This window comes from Nicotiana sylvestris, chromosome 10 (genome assembly GCF_000393655.2).
Source record: "Nicotiana sylvestris chromosome 10, ASM39365v2, whole genome shotgun sequence".
Classification (NCBI taxonomy): domain Eukaryota; kingdom Viridiplantae; phylum Streptophyta; class Magnoliopsida; order Solanales; family Solanaceae; genus Nicotiana; species Nicotiana sylvestris.
This window is the reverse complement of record NC_091066.1, coordinates 19,865,097-19,885,952: the sequence shown is the minus strand read 5'-3', so window position 1 is coordinate 19,885,952 and position 20,856 is coordinate 19,865,097. Positions and strand designations below refer to the sequence as shown.

Here is a 20,856-nt window from a genome sequence, read left to right as displayed (position 1 = left end):
ATCTAAACTTTTCAATCACCAAAGTCCAAGAACATTGAAATGGCTTCAAAGAAAATCAACTCCGGTTCAACTTCCACCAAGGCTGCTAACTCCAGGTTCTATGCTGATGTGGAAAGCATCCTCGATGTTACCTTTGGAAGCTTCGGACCAGTTACGAGGAGCAAAGCGAGCTCTTTAGGACAACAAGCACCCCAAGTGTCGTCCGCATCAATACCTATTTTTGTATCTTCATCCTCAAAAGGAGCAAGATCTTCCACAAACGCACCTGAAGGAGGAAGCGATGTTACTGAAAAGATAAAGAAAACTCTTGCTCTACTTGACCTCTCCGGATCCAAGCACTCAGCTGTGAAGGAAGATAATGATGCTTCAAGTGATGGATCCTCCCCACTTACACCACATCACGTGAGCCAATCAATGATCAATATGTGTGAAAATCCATGCTACTCTCCGTCGTCCACGACAATCATGCAAGCCATGGTGACAAACACTTCATCTATGGAGGAGCAGTTAGCAAACTTGACGGAAGCAATCGCTGGCTTGACCAAATGCATGCAAAATCAAAAGGCTAGAATTGACAAGCTAACATACAGGGTGGGAATCTTGATGGAAGAAGAATCCACCCATGCACCCGGCGAGCTCCCAGAAGTTCTAGAGAGTGACTCCCCCCCAAGACAAGTAGCATCCACTAAGGCTATCCCTATCTCATCTGAAGGGATGATTCCAATCGATCAACTGAATGAGTTCATTGAAGGAACCATTAAGAACAAATATGAAGTTGCTGCTAAATTCACCCTTACATATGCAAAGCCGTACACTGCAAGGGTCGATATATTGAAGATGCATGATGGCTATCAACCTCCAAAGTTTCAACAGTTTGATGGTAAAGGTAACCCAAAGCAACATGTTGCACACTTCGTGGAGTCGTGCAATAATGCTGGAGCTTATGGAGATTACCTCATCAAGCAGTTTGTCCACTCGCTAAAAGGAAATGCTTTTGACTGGTACACGGACCTCGAGGCTAGATCTATCGATAGCTGGGATCAACTAGAGCAAGAGTTCGTCAATCGCTTTTATAGTACGAGACGTACTGTGAGTATGATAGAACTTACAAATACTTGTAAACGAAAGGGGGAACTAGTTATCGACTTTATCAATCGTTGTAGGAATGCAAGCCTCAACTGCAAAGACAAGCTTAGTGAAGCTTCAGTCATAGAGATGTGTATCCAAGGCATGCATTGGGGATTGCACTACATCTTGCAAGATATCAAGCCTGGCACATTTGAAGAACTTGCAACTCGTGCCCATGACATGAAATTGAGCATGGCCTCCGCTGGAAATAAAAGGCTCCCCATCTATGAACCTCGCAAAGGGAATGATAAGCAAGAAGTCAGGAAGTGGGGCAAGTCCGTACCCAAGTCTGAAAGAAAAAAATCTATGAATGTCAACACGTCACCTGTGAAGTTCACGACGAAGGTGAGCAAGAAGCAGAGTATGAAATCCACTTCTTTTCAAGATAAACCCAAGTGGAAAGTTGACTCTAAAAGAAATGCAAGAGAAGGAGTACCCATTTCTGGATTCTGATGTGCCAGCCATTTTCAAAGAACTCCTCGAGTTAAATCTTATTGAGCTTCCGGAGATCTCCAAATGAAGCTGAGAAAACAAATGACCCAAATTACTACAAATATCACCGACTTGTAAGCCACCCTCTGGAGAAGTGCTTTGTCTTCAAGGACAAAGTCATGGACTTGGCTCGCGAAAAGAAGATCGTGCTTGAAGATGAGAAAGCAAGCGCAAACCAAATCTCTATCACCTTTGGCTCATTCAGTCCGGATGAATTATGTGGTTTTAAAGAAAGCAAAGATGAAGAGTTATTGGAGAGCGAAAAAGCTGAAGTCAATCAACCTGATGATAATGAAGGTTGGACATTGGTGACTAGTCGTAGGCACCACAAAAGGAGCCCACGTAAAGAATCAATAGGACAACCAACAGGAAAATGATGGTGAAAAGACCAAGGAGATGGAATCCAGTTGAATATTTGAAGAAAGCAAAAGTGGAGGTGCACCATCCTCAAAAGCCACGACATCCAGTGACCTTGGAGGAGTTCTTACCAAGTTGGTTCCGCACGAAGATTTCCCATGAGGGCATTGATGTCTCTTGTTACCATGCTAACAAAGGGGAAGAAAAGAGTGATGACCTACCGTTGGCACCAACTTCGGAAAAGCCCATCGAGTCCACTCCTCAAGAAGTTAATGCTTGTGAGGAAAAGGTTGTCACACCTCCTTTTTCCGTACCCGAGAGGGTACAAGAGAGTTTTTTCCAATTAAAGGACAATCGAAACGGGATTGGTTTGTTTATTTCAGAGTCGCCACTTGGGAGTTTTAGGGTGTCCCAAGTCACCAATTTTAATCCCGAATCGAGGAAAAGAATGACTCCATATTACAGTCTGCGTACCAGAAATCCGGATAAGGAATTCTGTTAACCCGGGAGAAGGTGTTAGGCATTCCCGAATTCCGTGGTTCTAGCACGGTCGCTCAACTGTTATATTCGGCTTGATTATCTGATTTTATACAAATATGAACTTATGTGCAAATTTTAACTTTTTACCGCTTTCATAATTGTTATTATTATTTTCTACAAGGAATTGCAACGTTGTGAAAATATATCCCGAACCGCGTTACAATCAATGTACCCGTGGTCGTCGACACATTTTGACTCTATTGAGATTTGGATTTGGGTCACATCAATGTGCACCCGTGTTTAAGAAGGTTAAATTATTAAAGGTGCGCCTAAAGCAACTAGCGTATTGTTATTTTGGGAAGGCCGTAAAATTCGCTAAACGGCCTGTCCCGAATTCTAAGTATTTTAATATATACATTTAGAGGGCCCCGCAGCTTGTGCATTTTTGTTTGTCGAGGCTCGTCTCATTTTTATTTAAAAGGATAAACCTACAGTGACTATATTTTCCTATTAAGTTCGTCTCTAAAATAAAAGAAAATCTCTTAATTAATTACATGCTAAAAACGTAACTTATTAATTATTAGTTTACGGCTAATGCGAATGGAAAATTGCGACCGAGTTTGTACAAAGAAAAACTGCTTTCATTCTATATTCTATTATTCAATAATACTAAAACGTGAGATTGACACACCATAATATCAAAACAGATTAACTATTCTTTGATTAATTTAAACTAACATTATTAGATGAAGAAGTTATACATATGTGACATCGTTACTAATTTAATCAATCAACTACATTTTTATACAAAGAAAAGAAAATTATATTCAACCACAAATCTAAACAGGAGGAATTCAACAGGAACAAAGCCTGATTAATATTTCATTTTTGCTTCAAGCCGAGATTGTACAAATGTGTACCTGGAAACAGCAGTACAAGAACAAAAGAAGGAGAAGTCAGCAGCAGTAATAACACAGCAACAGCAGATTCAGCAACACCGCAAACCAGTACAGTAGGAATAGCAGAAAACCCAGGAGACTATAAACGACTCCAAGTATAGAGAAGAAGTAAAAGGCAGGAAGGTTCTGACTATTTCAGATCTTAAGCGAGGCAATGAAGCAGTAACTATTCTTTTTCAACTTCAAAACTCTCCAAAATGAATTCTGCCCCTGTATATTCAGTGTATCCAGAATGTATATCGGGTGTATACTTCTCACTCCGCCCCCTCTTTTTTTCTTCTCTCTATCTAGTTTTTCCTCTCTTTTTTTCCACCCTTCTTCCTAAATTTTCTCTTCTATTTATAGCAAAATTTTCGAAATTTTCAGATTTGTTTTTTATTATTTTATTATTTTTTTAATTAAAAGAAATCCCACTTACAAATTGCTTTTATTTTTTTAGAAAAAGAAATCTCACCTTTATTTACTTTTATTTTTAAAATTCCAACTTTAATTACTTTATCTTATTTAAAATCCCACTTTTTATTTTTTTAAAAGAGAATCTCACTTTATTTAACTTTTCTTTAAAAAACAAACCACTATCTTTTCTTTTTCTTTTAAAAATGCTACTTTCAATTACTTTAAATTTTTTAAATTTTCAGATACCTTTATATTTATTTTTTAATTCCAACCTTCTTTTACTTTTAAATTTTTTTAAAAATTTCCACAAAACGTTTTATTTTTTTAAATTTTCTACATTCTTTTACTTTTTTTTTAAAAAAAGAAGAGAATTTCACCTATTTTTACTTTTATATTTTTTTTATTCAATACTTCCCTTTTTCTTATTTTTTTTAAATTATTCCCGAAATTATTATATATTCTTTTAAAAAAATAAAAATAAAAATAAAATATTTTCGGATTTTTTTTATATATAAAAAAAACAAAAAATAAAACTATTAATAGTGATAATTCACCTTTTATTTTTTATTTTTTTGGTTTTGTTTTGTGTTGGACAAAAATGAAGATGGGGTGTTGGGTTAATGGAGCGGACCGGGTCGACCCGGTTTGAAACGGACCGGGTCATGGGGAAAGTTGGGCAATTATTTGGGCCTGTGGTTTGAAATTGAAGAAGTGGCCCAATCCGATTTTTCTTTGTATTTTTGTTCTCTTTTCTTCTTTTATTTTTCTAAAACTAAATTATAAAAGTACTTAAATTATTATTAAGAACTAAATTAAGTTATAAAAGCGCAAATTAACTTCCAATAACAATTAACGCACAATTAAGTAATAATTAAGCATAAAATTGTTCATTTGGACATTAAATGCTAAAAATGCAAAAGATGCCTATTTTTGTAAGTTTTAATTTTTGTAAACAAATTTAATTACTAACAATTGTAGAATTAAATCCTACATGCAAAAATGCGACATATTTTGTATTTTTTATTAATCAAATAAACATGCATAGACAAACATACAAATAGTTACACAAAATATCACAAAAATTGCACACCAAGAAAAATTATTTTATTTTTGAATTTTTTGGGAGTAATTCTCATATAGGGCAAAAATCACGTGCTTACAGCTGCCCCTCTTTGCCCGGAGACACGAAGGGTTTTCGTGCAAAGATAAAGCGAGCGATTTTTGCCCATCCGAGTACTCCGTGTGAAGCATTTTTTTTATTTTTTTTTGAAAAAGATTTGACCGAACCTTTGCTTCAAAGGTTTCCTACATATCCTGGGCTAAACAGGAATCAGGTCAATGTAGTTCGGGAAGTTTTTGGTAGCTGGGACTACCGTGGGACTGCGATGTTACTGTTGTTGCATGCTGTTATCACTGCTTACCGATCTCCTTGTTACACCGTGCTTAAAAGAAAACAAGAAGCTAGGCTAGACTAAAATTTGTTCTTGTTGCCTTGCTTTCTTGTCGGCTTGTGTTTCCTTCGGTGCTTTTCTTCCTTGAATTTTGGAATGATACTGGCCCTTTGCTTTTCTGAATACCAGTTTTCATCATTTTGCTCGGTCCGCTGGGGACATGGCTTTCTTCATCAAGCTTTTCGGCGGTTCCTCTGGTGGGTACGGCTTTCTTCATCAGACTTGTTATGCTGGGCATGATTTAATGTTCACCAGCTGCTTCTTTCAAGACGCGTCCTTTCTTCCTTTTGACTCATGCGCCTGAATTTGTGCTGGGACATCTTGTTGCAACCTTCTGTTTCCCGGTGCTGGGGATTTTTATTGTTTCCTGCTGGGGATTCTTGTTGTAACCCTCTATTTTATTGTTTTCTGACTTGATCTTGAAATGTATGCCTCTATTATATGGGCGGGCTCCCAACTTCAACGCTTGTAATGAAAAAGACTGAATGTATTCCCGCATTATACTGGTGGGCGACCTAGAACATGAATGTATTCCCGCATTTTACTGGTGGGCGACCTAGAACAGAATGTATTCCCGCATTTTACTGGTGGGCGACCTAGAACAGAAAGTATTCCCGCATTTTACTGGTGGGCGACCTAGAACAGAATGAAAGGACAGAAATGTATGCCTCTGTTATATGGGCGGGCTCCCAACTTCAATACTAACTTAGGAGGAAATGCCTCTCCTATGGGTAAAACTAAACTTAGGAGGAAATATCTCTCCTATGGATAAAATAAACTTTAGGAGGAAATGCATCTCCTGTGGGTAAAACTAAACTTTAGGAGGAAATGTGTCTCCTATGGGTAAAACTAAACTTAGGAGGAAATGCATCTCCTATGGGTAAAACTAAACTTAGGAGGAAATGCGTCTCCTATGGGTAAAAGTAAACTTAGGAGGAAATGCATCTCCTATGGGTAAAACTAAACTTAGGAGGAAATGCGTCTTCTATGGGTAAAAGTAAACTTAGGAGGAAATGCATCTCCTATGGGTAAAATGAACTTAGGAGGAAATGCGTCTCCTATTGGTAAAGGCGTGGAATGTATTCCCTTGTTATACAGGTGGGCGCCTAAAATATGAAATGGACAGACAAAAAGTATTCCTCTCGTTATACAGGTGGGCGCCTGGCTTCAACAACAATTTAGAAAATAAAATCCTATTCAAGGGCGGATGAACCCAAAATATCCTATTCGAGGGCGGATGAACCCAAAATATCCTATTCAAGGGCAGATTAACCCAAAATATCCTATTCGAGGGCAGATTAACCCAAAATATCCTATTCGAGGGCGGATGAAAGTGCGTCTCCTATTGGCAAAGGTGTGGAATGTATTCCCTTGTTATACAGGTGGGCACCTAAAATATGCAATGGACAGACAAGAAAAGTATTCCTTTCGTTATTCAGGTGGGCGCCTGGCTTCAACAACAACTTTGAAAATAAAATCCTATTCGAGGGCGGATGAACCCAAAATATCCTATTCGAGGGCGGATGAACCCAAAATATCCTATTCGAGGGCGGATGAACCCAAAATATCCTATTCGAGGGCGGATGAACCCAAAATATCCTATTTGAAGGCGGATGAACCCAAAATATCAAAATATCCTATTCGAGGGCGGATGAACCCAAAAATATCCTATTCGAGGGCGGATGAACCCAAAATATCCTATTCGAGGGCGGATGAACCCAAAATATCAAAATATCCTATTCGAGGGCGGATGAACCCAAAAATATCCTATTCGAGGGCGGATGAACCCAAAATATCCTATTCGAGGGCGGATGAACCCAAAATATCCTATTCGAGGGCGGATGAACCCAAAATATCCTATTCGAGGGCGGATGAACCCAAAATATCCTATTCGAGGGCGGATGAACCCAGAATATCCTATTCGAGGGCGGATGAACCCAGAATATCCTATTCGAGGGCGGATGAACCCAGAATATCCTATTCGAGGGCGGATGAACCCATCTTCAAAAACTTGGAATTGTCTTACCTCCGACTGTCTTTCTTAGAATCGTGTTGTCTTGCTATCTCTTAAAACTTGAATTGATTTCCTCGTTCCTTCGAGAAAATTTTCGACAAATGGCAGAAAATTTTCTGCCCCAGTGTTGGTGCTTTTCCTTGTGGCATGTTTTTTCGCCATTAACAAGATTTCCTTTTCCTGCTTCAAATCAAAGAAAATTTGTTAGTTTTAACACATGGTGAGTGGTCGTGCCACTCCTGCTGGGGATGGTTTTTCCCTTTCCCTCTTCCCCGCTCTGTGCTTCATTACGCTATCAAAACTTGCTGGGGATGAATTTTCCTTTTCTTCCTTCCCCACTCTGTGTTTGCGACCAACTTCTTTTCACTTTATCGCCTTATCTTTGGCCTATTGTATTCGCCTTTTGCTTTGCATCATTTTGGCAACTGGTAGTAAACTCTGAAAATCCTTTTCAAAAACAAACTGTTGGGGAGGTAAAATCATTAAACCAAGAAATGAAAAAGTGAAGAATTTCAAAAATAGAAAAAGAAGAAGTCTTTCTGAACAAAATGTTGGGGAAAAGGAAAGAAAAGAACTTATCTGAATGATATAACTGATCCCAACGATCATGTCACGCATTCCGGATTAATCAACCCAGTCTATTTGTATCAATCAACCCTTCGGACGGCCTCATGTTGCTGGGGATAAACAGGCACTTAACTCTTTGCCAAATGTGGATCCTTCCCGCCAATCTTGTCTTGTCGCCTCATAGTGCCCTTCGAGGGGTTTTCACTAATAAGACTCTCTCATTTCTCTCAACTCCCGTCGCCTTATGGTGCCTGTGAAGGTTTTCACCGATAAGACTCTCTCATTTTATTTTATTTTTCAGCTGGGGATTGGAGTGCTGCCGATATGACTCTCTCTGTTGGGGGATTCTTTCGGCTATCAATTCATTTCCAGCTTATGATCTTCTTCTTTGCTGGGGATCAGAGTGTTATTCCCGACTTCCATTTGCATTGACTTAGCACTTCTCAGTTACTGATCGGGAGGTCTTTTTTGGACATCAATAGGGGTTTTTGTGTATGGCTGAAAGGAGAAAGGGTATCCAAAGTTCAAAAATAATTTTTAGGGGTAAGATAGTACAACTCTTGGAATCAAACTTTCTTGCCAAAATTACAAGCGCCAACTTCTGCCCCAGTTTTTCTTGCTTGGGGATTTTTATTTTGTCACACTATGTTATCTTATTCACACTATGACCGAGCCGTGAGGCGCCTACGTATCCTCTTCGAGGAATCAGGTCAAGCGTAGTTCCCAATTCCTTTGTTTTTTTTTTTTGTTCTTATTATCACTATTTTTTTTTCATTTTCATTACTGATTCCAAAAGAGGGGTATGAAAGAATAAATAAGGCTCAAAAGGGGAAGCAAAGGTTAAAGTGTTTGGATAGAAGAAAGAATTGCCTCCGTCATTTCATTCTCTGATAAATGCTAAATACAAACATACAACAATTACAATCATACATAATATCTCTTAACTGCGTCAGAATTGATAGCCATGTCGACGCATTTCCCTTAGATATTTGTCGATCACAATGCGTCATTGGGCTTCCTCTGTTTAGATTGCAATAATCAACACACACCCGGATTTTCCATCTCCTTTTTTTTACACTGGCACCACATTAGCCAACCAATCAGGATATCGAGCGACCCGAATAACCTTAGCATTCAGCTGTTTGGTTACTTCTTCCTTAATCTTCACACTTACGTCGGTTTTGGGCTTCCTCAATTTTGCTTGACGGGGTGAAATGCTGGGTTAGTGGGCAATTTTTGAACCACTAAATTGGTGCTTCAACCCGGCAAGTCGTCGTATGACCATGCAAAATGTTTTGAATTCAGTAAGTGCTTTGATTAGTTCTTCCCTGATGTTTGGTTCCATATGGACGCTTATCTTAGCTTCCCTGATGTCATCCGCATCCCCTAGATTGACAGCTTCCGTGTCAGTTGGGCTCTTTTTTCAAATTGGCTCAACTCTCTGTTAATTTCTTCGAAGGCTTCATCCTTATCGTATTCCGACTTATCATCACAATCTTGTACTATAAGTTCGAAATCAAATTGATTTTTTAGACTAGGTTGAAGATCCGTCGTGCATGCCATGTCACTAGAACCAGTATAAAGAGAACTATTCAGAAGAGAAAAATAAGAAGAAAAATTAAAACAAAATAAGGAATGAGAAAAAAAACTTTCACTTTATTAATATACGGGATAGCAAGGTTTCACACTTTGGCGAGCACAAGAAAAATCTGGATTACAACCCTGGAATAATCCAGACAACAAAAAAGAAAATCAGAGTCCACTACCAAGACTCCCTTCGTATAGGAAGAGGAGTAGCCGTTCAATTGTTGATTTTTGCTTTCAACCCCACAAACTGCACATCTGCCTCGTTGGACCCTTTTCCAACACCATAACTGGCTTGTCATCCACCTTTTCCAACTATACCACCGCTTTTCCACTGGTTAACATTTCTTTTGAACCGATACGGATCATCATCACTGTTTGTGAGGGTTTCTTTAGCTCCCCTCCTTCGTGCACTAGATCAATCATGTGGGTTTCAAGGTGTGCCGGCAACGGGTTCTGATTGATGTTGGGCGCCTCTGGTGTCTGAACCTCAATCTTGTTGGTGTCAATAAAATTTTGTACTGCATGTTTCAACTTCCAACACTTCTCGGTATCATGTCCGGGAGCCCTCGAACAATACTCACAGCTTACCGAGTGATCCATATTTTTGGGAAGGGGATTTGGTAATCTGGGCTCAACAGGACTCAACAAGCCTAACTGCCTTAATTTGTGGAACACGGCAGTATAGGTTTCTCCCAACTCAGTGAATGTTCTTTGTATTCTTTTATTTCTGAAAGCCTGATTTCCCCGGAAACCTGCCCCTTGAGGGTTCCTGTAAGATCTTGGCGGTGGATAGGTGTTTTGCAATGGTGTATGTGTGTTATGGGGAGCCGGCGCGCGCCATTGCGGGCGAACCGAAGGCTGAGTGTATGTTTGGGCTTGGTGCACGGAGAAGTGTAGTTCTTGAGGTGGATAGTAGTATTGTGGTGGGCTGTATGGGTAGTTTGGCCTGTGGGGTCTGGGTTGGTTGTAGTATGGTTTACCAGACCATGACCAACTGCTTGCCTCAATCGTGGCAATTTCTTCTTTCTTCTTTCTTCCCAGCGCACCTCCCGTGCCACTCTGAATAACCTGGGTTGTTCCCTTGAGTGCTGAGTAATTCAGGATTTTGTCAGACCTCAGACCCTCCTCTATCATGACCCCTATCTTTACTACTTCATTGAAGGATTTCCCAACCATCGTCACCAAGTGACCAAAGTAAGTTGGATCCAGTGTCTACAAGAAGTAGTCCACCATTTCTCCCTCTCTCATGGGAGGATCAACTCTGGCTGCTTGCTCTCTCCAGCGGAACCCGAACTCGCGAAAACCTTCCCCGGGCTTCTTCCCGGTCCTTAAAAATGTGAGACGGTCAGGGACTATCTCGAGATTGTATTGGAAATGACCTGCGAAAGCCTGCGCCAGATCATCCCAAGTGTACCATCTGCTGGAATCCTGCCTGGTATACCATTCGAGTGCCGATCCGCTCAGACTTTGGCCAAAATAGGCTATCAGCAGTTCATCTTTACCGCCTGCCCCTCTCATTTTGCTACAGAAATCCCGCAAATGTGCCATGGGGTCACCGTGCCCTTCATATAAATCAAACTTAGGCATCTTGAACCCAGCCGGGAGTTGGACGTCCGGGAAAGGGCATAGATCTTTGTAGGCCACACTGACCTGGTTGCCCAATCCGTGCAGGTTCCTGAAGGACTGCTCCAGGCTTTTGAACTTCCTCAATACCTCCTCTTGTTCTGGGACTTTAACCGGCTTTTCAATCTCTGCCGGTACCTCCAAGTGTGGATTGTAGGCATGTGGTTCGGGGGCATGGAATGTGGGCTCAGGGGGATAGTATTGCGTATCGTGAGCCTGAAACAATGGCTCGTTGGAGGATCTTTGCAACGTGGCTGGCGGAGGTGCCCCGACGACGGGGACGATTGACGGAGGAGGGTTTTGTTTGGGTGGTGGAGCTTGTGGATTATAGGAAGTATCCCCTTGGTAGTATTGGGCAACGGGGAAGCTCGTTGAAGGGCCGGGTAAAGGGTATTTCGGTGTGTGTCCCGGTGGGGAAGTAGGAGTGACGAGTGGTTCGGGCCCCTTTTGCGCCTTAGCCATGGCTAGCTGCATTTCATGCATTTCCAATCTCATTTTTTCTATATTGGCCATCGCCTCCTTTCAGCATCTGATGTGCCGCCCCTTCCGACTCAACACTATTTTCTGAGCCAGTCATGCTTTCTGGTATAATCCCTTTTGATCTTGTTTGATAATGGTATGGTGCCAGTACGCTTTAACAACTAACTGTTTGGATTTGGACAAACAACAAACTTGTTAGCGTTAAAGTTTTAACAGATATTGCAATTGCATGTTGGGGAACGCAATTTTCTTAGGTAGTTAACCATTTCTAACATGTTTTTTTCTACCGCGTGCATCCTCCCGCGTGAAACCCTTCATTCCACCCTTTTTTATTTATACTTTGTGCCTTTTTTATTTATTCACTTTCTTTTTTTTTCTTTTTTTTTGGTGTGGTCGAATCTTATGGAGATTGCCTACGTATCATGCCCCCGCATGAATCAGACCTTGCGTAGTTCGGACCAATAATAGATAAACAATAATGAATATTTTTTTTTCAATTTTCATATTAAAACAAACTGAGTTTCAAAGGTTTGAAGATGACCTACAAACTCGAAAATCAAACAACCCACATATTCTAATCAAAAGATTTACAAACTCAAAAACAAACGGCCAGCTTCCTTTCCCCGTTTGTCAAATGCAACCAAACGGCTATTTTTGCAAATGTTGCCCCTTCCAAATCTCACATGAATTTTGAGGCTGGGGAGGATTATTTTGACACTTTACAAACTTGTCCATTCTTTTACGAAAATAACCTTTCGACAACTGAAAGATACTCTAAGGCTATTTCGGCGAGAACGATTTAAGACGCGGCCGAAGCTGGCTCGGCTTATTATGACAAAATTCAAACGGCATTCACCTGACCGCTGACTCTTTGTTTTTTTTTCTTTTCAAAATTACGAAAAAACTGGTGTTGCAAACACGGCCCTTCAGCGCCTCGGGGACGAAGATTTCTAAGGCTGTGTGGGTCCACTGGACAAAAAATCCTAAACATGACCCAAAAGGTGGCTGTTTATGCAAAGTCAGCCTTTCGGCGTCCCTTTAGGGAACATTCGGCTATTTATGACAAAACAGCATCACCTGACTTATTTATGACTCTTTTTATCGATTTTCAAATTAGAAAACTCAATATTGCAAGCACGGCCTTTCAACGTCTCGGGGACGAAGATTTTTAAGGCTGAGTGGGTCAACTGGATCAAAATCCTAAAATGACCCAAAGGTGGCTGTTTATGCAAAGTCAGCCTTCCGGCGTCCCTTTCGGGAACATTCGGCTATTTATGACAAAACAACATCACCTGACTTATTCATGACTCTTTTTATCGTTTTCAAATTAGCAAACTCAATATTGCAAACACGGCCTTTCAACATCTCGGGGACGAAGATTTTTAAGGCTGAGTGGGTCAACTGGATCAAAATCCTAAAATGACCCAAAGGTGGCTGTTTATGCAAAGTCAGCCTTCCGGCGTCCCTTTCGGGAACATTCGGCTATTTATGACAAAACAACATCACCTGACTTCTTTATGACATATTATTTTTATTATTATTTATTTGTTTTTGGTTATTTTAGCAAAAATGGGGGTTGGACCCGATGAGGGTTGCCTACGTATCTCACATCCGGTGAGAATCAAACCCGCGTAGTTCGGGCCTCGTGAATAAGTAAATGAACTAATATTTTTTTTTATTGGAACTGTGAAAGAACTGCTCAAAGGAAGTATATATATATTTTTTTTGATTGATTTCTTTTTGAAAGAAAAACTTGTAAAAATTCCTTTTCTTTTGATTTGAACTTTGAGAATTTCAAAAGTAAAAGGAAGTTTTTTTTTCGAATTTCCATTTGTTTTTTTTTATTCTAAAGAAAAAAAATATTTTTGGAATTTTACTTTTGATAAAAGAAATGCTTCTAAAAAATATTTTTTGAATTTTGAATTTTCTTTTCAATTTTGAAAGAAGAATCAAAATATTTTCGGATTTTTTTTTCTTAAAAGAAAACATTTTTATTATTTTTGTTTTATCAACAATGGAAAATAAAGATATTTATATTATTTTTTGCAAGACATATCTTTTTGGAATTTTATTTTGAATTTTCTTGGCAAGACAAATACTTCTTGCATCAAATAAAGATATATATATCTTTTGGAAATAAAAAAAACTTTTCGGATTTATATATATATATATATATATATATATATATATATTTGCGACAAATAATGAAAGACTTTTTTTTTTTTTTGCATTTTCATAAGCAAATAAATAATAAAAAAACCATTTTAAAAATAAGACTCTTTTTTATTTTCATTTTCATGGCAAGACAAACTATATATTTTTTCTATTTTTTATTTTTGAAAAACAAAAGCAGAACAACGACTTTTTTTTTCTTTTCTTAGCTTTTAATAAAACAAACTAATAAGACATTTTTTTTCATTTTCTTAAAATTTCGGCAGAGTTTTGACAGTATTTGGGCATTTGTTTTCTTTTCAAAAATAAACAATCAATTCCCTAACCGCTATTTCGTTTTTTTTTCAATTTCAAAATATTATTCCTGATATTCACAAGTCAGTCAGCACACAAGTCCGAATCAAATAAATGCGCAAGTAGTAGCAAGTAAGATGCATCAGGATGGTCATTTTCATTTTTGGTACACCTGTCCTAGACAGACCCAACCCCTGTGTTGGGCCTCCAAAGTCAAATGCACGTGATGCAAACAAACGTTCCTACTAGGGATCCGGCATGTGGCTTTGTTATACTAGGTTCAGAACCTGGGTGTTTGTTCTAGACCTGGCTTACCCGAGCGGACAGCTCGAGCCGAGGGGGGGTAGCGTACCGGGAATACAGAAGCTTCACCGGCTTAGCAACTTGTCCGAACCTCGTTCTAAATTGGGATTTGACACTATACAGAAAAGAAGTCGTACGAAGTACACCCTTCTTCATGATTTAGAAGACTCAGAGAGGAGATGGGTTTCGGCACAATTTATATACAGTTCACATAATATCAAAGCGGTAAAAGCATCATTTATCACATTAGGCTCAAACACATGTAAAAATCAGATAAAGCCAAATATAACAATTTATCTAAGCTCGAATTTCTAACCCTGAACCAGTGGTTCTGGGTGTTTGTCCCCAGCAGAGTCGCCAGAGCTGTCACACCTCCTTTTTCCGTACCCGAGAGGGTACAAGGGAGTTTTTTCCAATTAAAGGACAATCGAAACGGGATTGGTTTGTTTATTTCAGAGTCGCCACTTGGGAGTTTTAGGGTGTCCCAAGTCACCAATTTTAATCCCGAATCGAAGGAAAAGAATGACTCTATATTACAGTCTGCGTACCAGAAATCCGGATAAGGAATTCTGTTAACCCGGGAGAAGGTGTTAGGCATTCCCGAATTCCGTGGTTCTAGCACGGTCGCTCAACTGTTATATTCGGCTTGATTATCTGATTTTATACAAATATGAACTTATGTGCAAATTTTAACTTTTTACCGCTTTCATAATTGTTATTATTATTTTCTACAAGGAATTGCAACGTTGTGAAAATATATCCCGAACCGCGTTACAATCAATGTACCCGTGGTCGTCGACACATTTTGACTCTATTGAGATTTGGATTTGGGTCACATCAATGTGCACCCGTGTTTAAGAAGGTTAAATTATTAAAGGTGCGCCTAAAGCAACTAGCGTATTGTTATTTTGGGAAGGCCGTAAAATTCGCTAAACGGCCTGTCCCGAATTCTAAGTATTTTAATATATACATTTAGAGGGCCCCGCAGCTTGTGCATTTTTGTTTGTCGAGGCTCGTCTCATTTTTATTTAAAAGGATAAACCTACAGTGACTATATTTTCCTATTAAGTTCGTCTCTAAAATAAAAGAAAATCTCTTAATTAATTACATGCTAAAAACGTAACTTATTAATTATTAGTTTACGGCTAATGCGAATGGAAAATTGCGACCGAGTTTGTACAAAGAAAAACTGCTTTCATTCTATATTCTATTATTCAATAATACTAAAACGTGAGATTGACACACCATAATATCAAAACAGATTAACTATTCTTTGATTAATTTAAACTAACATTATTAGATGAAGAAGTTATACATATGTGACATCGTTACTAATTTAATCAATCAACTACATTTTTATACAAAGAAAAGAAAATTATATTCAACCACAAATCTAAACAGGAGGAATTCAACAGGAACAAAGCCTGATTAATATTTCATTTTTGCTTCAAGCCGAGATTGTACAAATGTGTACCTGGAAACAGCAGTACAAGAACAAAAGAAGGAGAAGTCAGCAGCAGTAATAACACAGCAACAACAGATTCAGCAACACCGCAAACCAGTACAGTAGGAATAGCAGAAAACCCAGGAGACTATAAACGACTCCAAGTATAGAGAAGAAGTAAAAGGCAGGAAGGTTCTGACTATTTCAGATCTTAAGCGAGGCAATGAAGCAGTAACTATTCTTTTTCAACTTCAAAACTCTCCAAAATGAATTCTGCCCCTGTATATTCAGTGTATCCAGAATGTATATCGGGTGTATACTTCTCACTCCGCCCCCTCTTTTTTTCTTCTCTCTATCTAGTTTTTCCTCTCTTTTTTTCCACCCTTCTTCCTAAATTTTCTCTTCTATTTATAGCAAAATTTTCGAAATTTTCAGATTTGTTTTTTATTATTTTATTATTTTTTTAATTAAAAGAAATCCCACTTACAAATTGCTTTTATTTTTTTAGAAAAAGAAATCTCACCTTTATTTACTTTTATTTTTAAAATTCCAACTTTAATTACTTTATCTTATTTAAAATCCCACTTTTTATTTTTTTAAAAGAGAATCTCACTTTATTTAACTTTTCTTTAAAAAACAAACCACTATCTTTTCTTTTTCTTTTAAAAATGCTACTTTCAATTACTTTAAATTTTTTAAATTTTCAGATACCTTTATATTTATTTTTTAATTCCAACCTTCTTTTACTTTTAAATTTTTTTAAAAATTTCCACAAAACTTTTTATTTTTTTTTTAAATTTTCTACATTCTTTTACTTATTGTTTTTAAAAAAAGAAGAGAATTTCACCTACTTTTACTTTTATATTTTTTTTATTCAATACTTCCCTTTTTCTTATTTTTTTTTAAATCATTCCCGAAATTATTATATATTTTTTTAAAAAATAAAAATAAAAATAAAAATAAAATAAATAAAATATTTTTAAACAAAAAATAAAACTATTAATAGTGATAATTCACTTTTTATTTTTTATTTTTTTGGTTTTGTTTTGTGTTGGACAAAAATGAAGAAGGGGTGTTGGGTTAATGGAGCGGACCGGATCGACCCGGTTTGAAACGGACCGGGTCATGGGGAAAGTTGGGCAATTATTTGGGCCTGTGGTTTGAAATTGAAGAAGTGGCCCAATCCGATTTTTCTTTGTATTTTTGTTCTCTTTTCTTCTTTTATTTTTCTAAAACTAAATTATAAAAGTACTTAAATTATTATTAAGAACTAAATTAAGTTATAAAAGCGCAAATTAACTTCCAATAACAATTAACGCACAATTAAGTAATAATTAAGCATAAAATTGTTCATTTGGACATTAAATGCTAAAAATGCAAAAGATGCCTATTTTTGTAAGTTTTAATTTTTGTAAACAAATTTAATTACTAACAATTGTAGAATTAAATCCTACATGCAAAAATGCGACATATTTTGTATTTTTTATTAATCAAATAAACATGCATAGACAAACATACAAATAGTTACAGAAAATATCACAAAATATCACAAAAATTGCACACCAAGAAAAATTATTTTATTTTTGAATTTTTTGGGAGTAATTCTCATATAGGGCAAAAATCACGTGCTTACAAAGGTCATGTTTACAAATGACGATATTTTGCTAGGTGACATTCCTCATAACCTCCCATTGTATCTGGTTGGCTATATGCGCGATGAAAGGGTAAATCAAATTTTGGTTAATGAAGGATCCTCAGTGAACATTTTGCCAATCCACACTGTGAAAGAAATTGGTATTCCCATGAACGAACTCTCCGAAAGTCGTGTGATGATCCAAGGATTTAACCAAGGAGGGCAAAGAGCCATAGGCGCGATCAGGCTGGGAATCACTATTGAAAATATGCAATCAAGTGCATGGCTGCATGTGATCGATGCCAAGACTTCATACAATGTTTTGCTTGGGAGGCCTTGGATACATGAGAATAAAGTAGTTCCATCTACCTACCATCAATGTTTAAAATACTACGAGGGTGAAGTTGAGAAGAAGATAGTTGCTAATGATGAGCCATTCACCGAGGCAGAGTCACACTTCGCCGATGCAAAGTTCTACTTGAAGAACCGCATTGTGAAGGAGCTAAAAGTTGATGATGGAATGAAAGGCAAGAATGCCGAGCCTATAACTAAAAGAGCTGAGGTGACTATCGGTAAAGCCAAAACTGTTACTGAGGAGGTACGACCCGACGTGAATAAATCTCATAGAGGGGATATTGCATCTTATGGCAAGAAAGTAAGTCCTAAGCTCCAATATGTCCCTAAAAGGAAGAAAGATGAGGGCAAATCATCTAATATCCAAACCAACACACTAAAGGAGTTAACTCTTCTGGTAAAACGAATTGAGGCAGTAAAGTTGCCCTCGAAGCCGCTTGCAGGGTTTGTAGCCCAAAACTGTTTGTAGAATGTGGCACTCCCTACAAAATGAATAGATGAATGTTTTGATCTTAACGCTTACAAGCTATTTGTGAAAGCTGGATACAATCCCGATTAGCCGTCAAAGTTAGGGAAGCTCCCATCAGAAGCTGCAATGAGGCAACCACGTGAAGGTTTGGGATACAAGCAACCGTCACCAGTGCGCATCTCCATAAGAAGGTCGAGTAGCAATTATATCACTGTTGAATATGAATCTGCCACTTCCAACAAGTTTTATGTCTTTGATCGACTTGGAAAATCGCTTGTGAGAACCTCCGTGTTTGAAAGATTGGGTCCATTAAAGAAGGGGAACAAGTTTCGGAGAAATTTTTAAAGTATAAGAACACCCGCTTCACCCGAAATTCAGGAGATCTCTAAGGATTTCCAAAGTTTGGTTCCTCCTAGAATGAGGCGACAAACAAAACTTGTGGTTTCATGTGAAGAAGTACTGAAGGTAAAGCCATATACTGTGGTCTACACTAAGGAACGTGACGAGGATGAAGAAAGTGTGGGTTCTTCATATCATGTTACTGTACAAGTCGAGAATGGTGTTTCATCTTCAATAGAGGATAATGCAGAATTGGAGGATATTTCACTGTGTTATCACATATCCTTCAATAATGGGGACCCTCAAGATGATGAAGTGCAGATGCTCTATTTGAACTTGAAGAAGAAGTGAAAACGATAGTTGATGCCCTAAAAGAAGTTAACCTTGGTACCGATGAAGAACCAAAACCCACATACCTAAGTGCTTTACTAGAAGTTGATGAAGAGAGCACTTATATTGAGTTACTCAATGAGTTCAGGGATGTCTTCGCTTGGAGTTACAAAGAGATGCCTGGCTTGGACTCGAAAGTAGCAGTCCATTACCTTGCAATCAAAAAAGGTGCTCGCCCTGTTAAGCAAGCTCAAAGGCGATTTAGGCCAGACTTGGATCCCTTTATTGAAACCGAAGTTAACAAACTCATCGAAGCTGGCTTTAATCGCAAAGTTAAATACCCAATATGGGTTTCAAGTATTGTCCCTATAAGGAAGAAGAATGGCCAGATTCGAGTGTGCGTTGCCTTTAGAGATCTCAATAATGCATGTCCGAAAGATGAATTTCCGCTTCTTATTCCAGAGCTGATGATCAATGCTACTACTGGTTACGAGGCAATGTCTTTCATGGACGGTTCATCGGGCTATAACCAAATACGCATGACACCAAAAGATGAAGAGCTTACTGCATTCCGTACCCCAAAGGGAATTTATTGCTACAAGGTAATGTCTTTTGGCTTGAAGAACGCTGGTGCTACTTACCAAAGGGCTATACAGAATATTTTCGACGATCTTCTCCACAAGAATGTCAAATGCTATGTTGACGACTTGGTGGTGAAATCAAGAGAGAAGGGCGACCACATGAAAGACTTAAAGATGGTATTTGAATTGCTCCAGAGGTACCAACTTAGGATGAATCCATTGAAATGTGCCTTTGGAGTTACTTCTAGAAAGTTCCTTGGTTTCATTGTCCGAAATCGAGGGATCAAAATTGATCAAGCCAAAGTGGATGCCATTTTGAAAATTCCCGAGCCTCGAGATATCCATGAATTAAAAAGTCTGCAAGGAAAGCTAGCATACCTTAGAAGATTCATATCAAACCTGGCTGGTAGGTGCCAACCATTTAGTCACCTCATGAAGAAAGACATTCCTTTCAAGTGGGACCAAGCTTGTAGCAATGCCTTCGAAAGTATCAAAACCTACTTGATGAAGCCTCCAGTTTTAGTAGCTTCTATACTTGGAAAGCCATTGATACTATACATTGCGGCGCATGAAAGATCTGTTGGAGCACTGTTGGCCCAAGAAAATAGTGAGGGGAAAGAAAACTCTCTTTACTACTTGAGCAGTATGATGACACTAAACGAGTTGAATTATTCGTCAATTGAAAAGTTGTGTTTGGAGCTAGTCTTCTCAATTCAAAAGTTGAAGCACTACTTTCAAGCTCATATTGTCCGTCTTGTTTCTAAAGCAAATAAAATTAAGTTCGTGGTGTCAAAACCTATTCTTAGTGATCGACTAGCAAGATGGTACCTCCAATTTCAACAATTCGAGATTTTGTACATCCCTTAAAAGGCTGTAAAAGGACAAACATTGACAGACTTCTTGGTAGATCATCCGATACCTGATGACTGGAGCTAACTGATGAACTACCTGATGTGGACGCAATGGTCGTTGAAGTTCAACCTCCATGAAAGATGTACTTTGATGGTACTTCGCATCATGGGGGAGCTGGGGCTGGCATAGTATTTGCCACTCCCCAAGGTGAAGTCTTGCCCTACTCCTTCACTTTGACACAACTCTGTTCCAACAATGTTGCTGAGTATCAAGCATTAATACTTGGGCTTGAAATGATCGTTGATATGAAGCAAATTTAATTACAAGTCTTTGGTGACTCCCAGTTAGTGGTCAATCAGCTTTTGGGTAGTTACGAGGTTAAGAAGTCTGAATTACGCCCATATCATGATTACGCTAAAAAGTTGATGGGGTGGCTCGGTGATGTGACTATTCAGCATGTGGCAAGGAAAGAAAATAAGAAGGCGGATGCTTTAGCTACTCTAGCTTCATCATTAGCCCTGCCTGATCAAGCGCAAGTTACCGTATGCTAG

The 20,856-nt window shown here is 38.4% G+C and overlaps 1 protein-coding gene across 1 annotated transcript; it reads left to right on the top strand.

Moving 5' to 3' along the window:
- The first annotated feature begins 11,278 nt into the window (after positions 1-11,278).
- LOC138879072 (uncharacterized) lies at positions 11,279-20,856 on the top strand. Its single transcript, XM_070158645.1, has 7 exons — positions 11,279-11,452; positions 17,361-17,658; positions 17,830-18,131; positions 18,294-18,479; positions 18,669-18,813; positions 18,864-19,474; positions 20,650-20,856. The coding sequence occupies exons 1-7, from the start codon at positions 11,279-11,281 to the stop codon at positions 20,854-20,856; spliced, it is 1,923 nt and encodes a 640-aa protein (XP_070014746.1).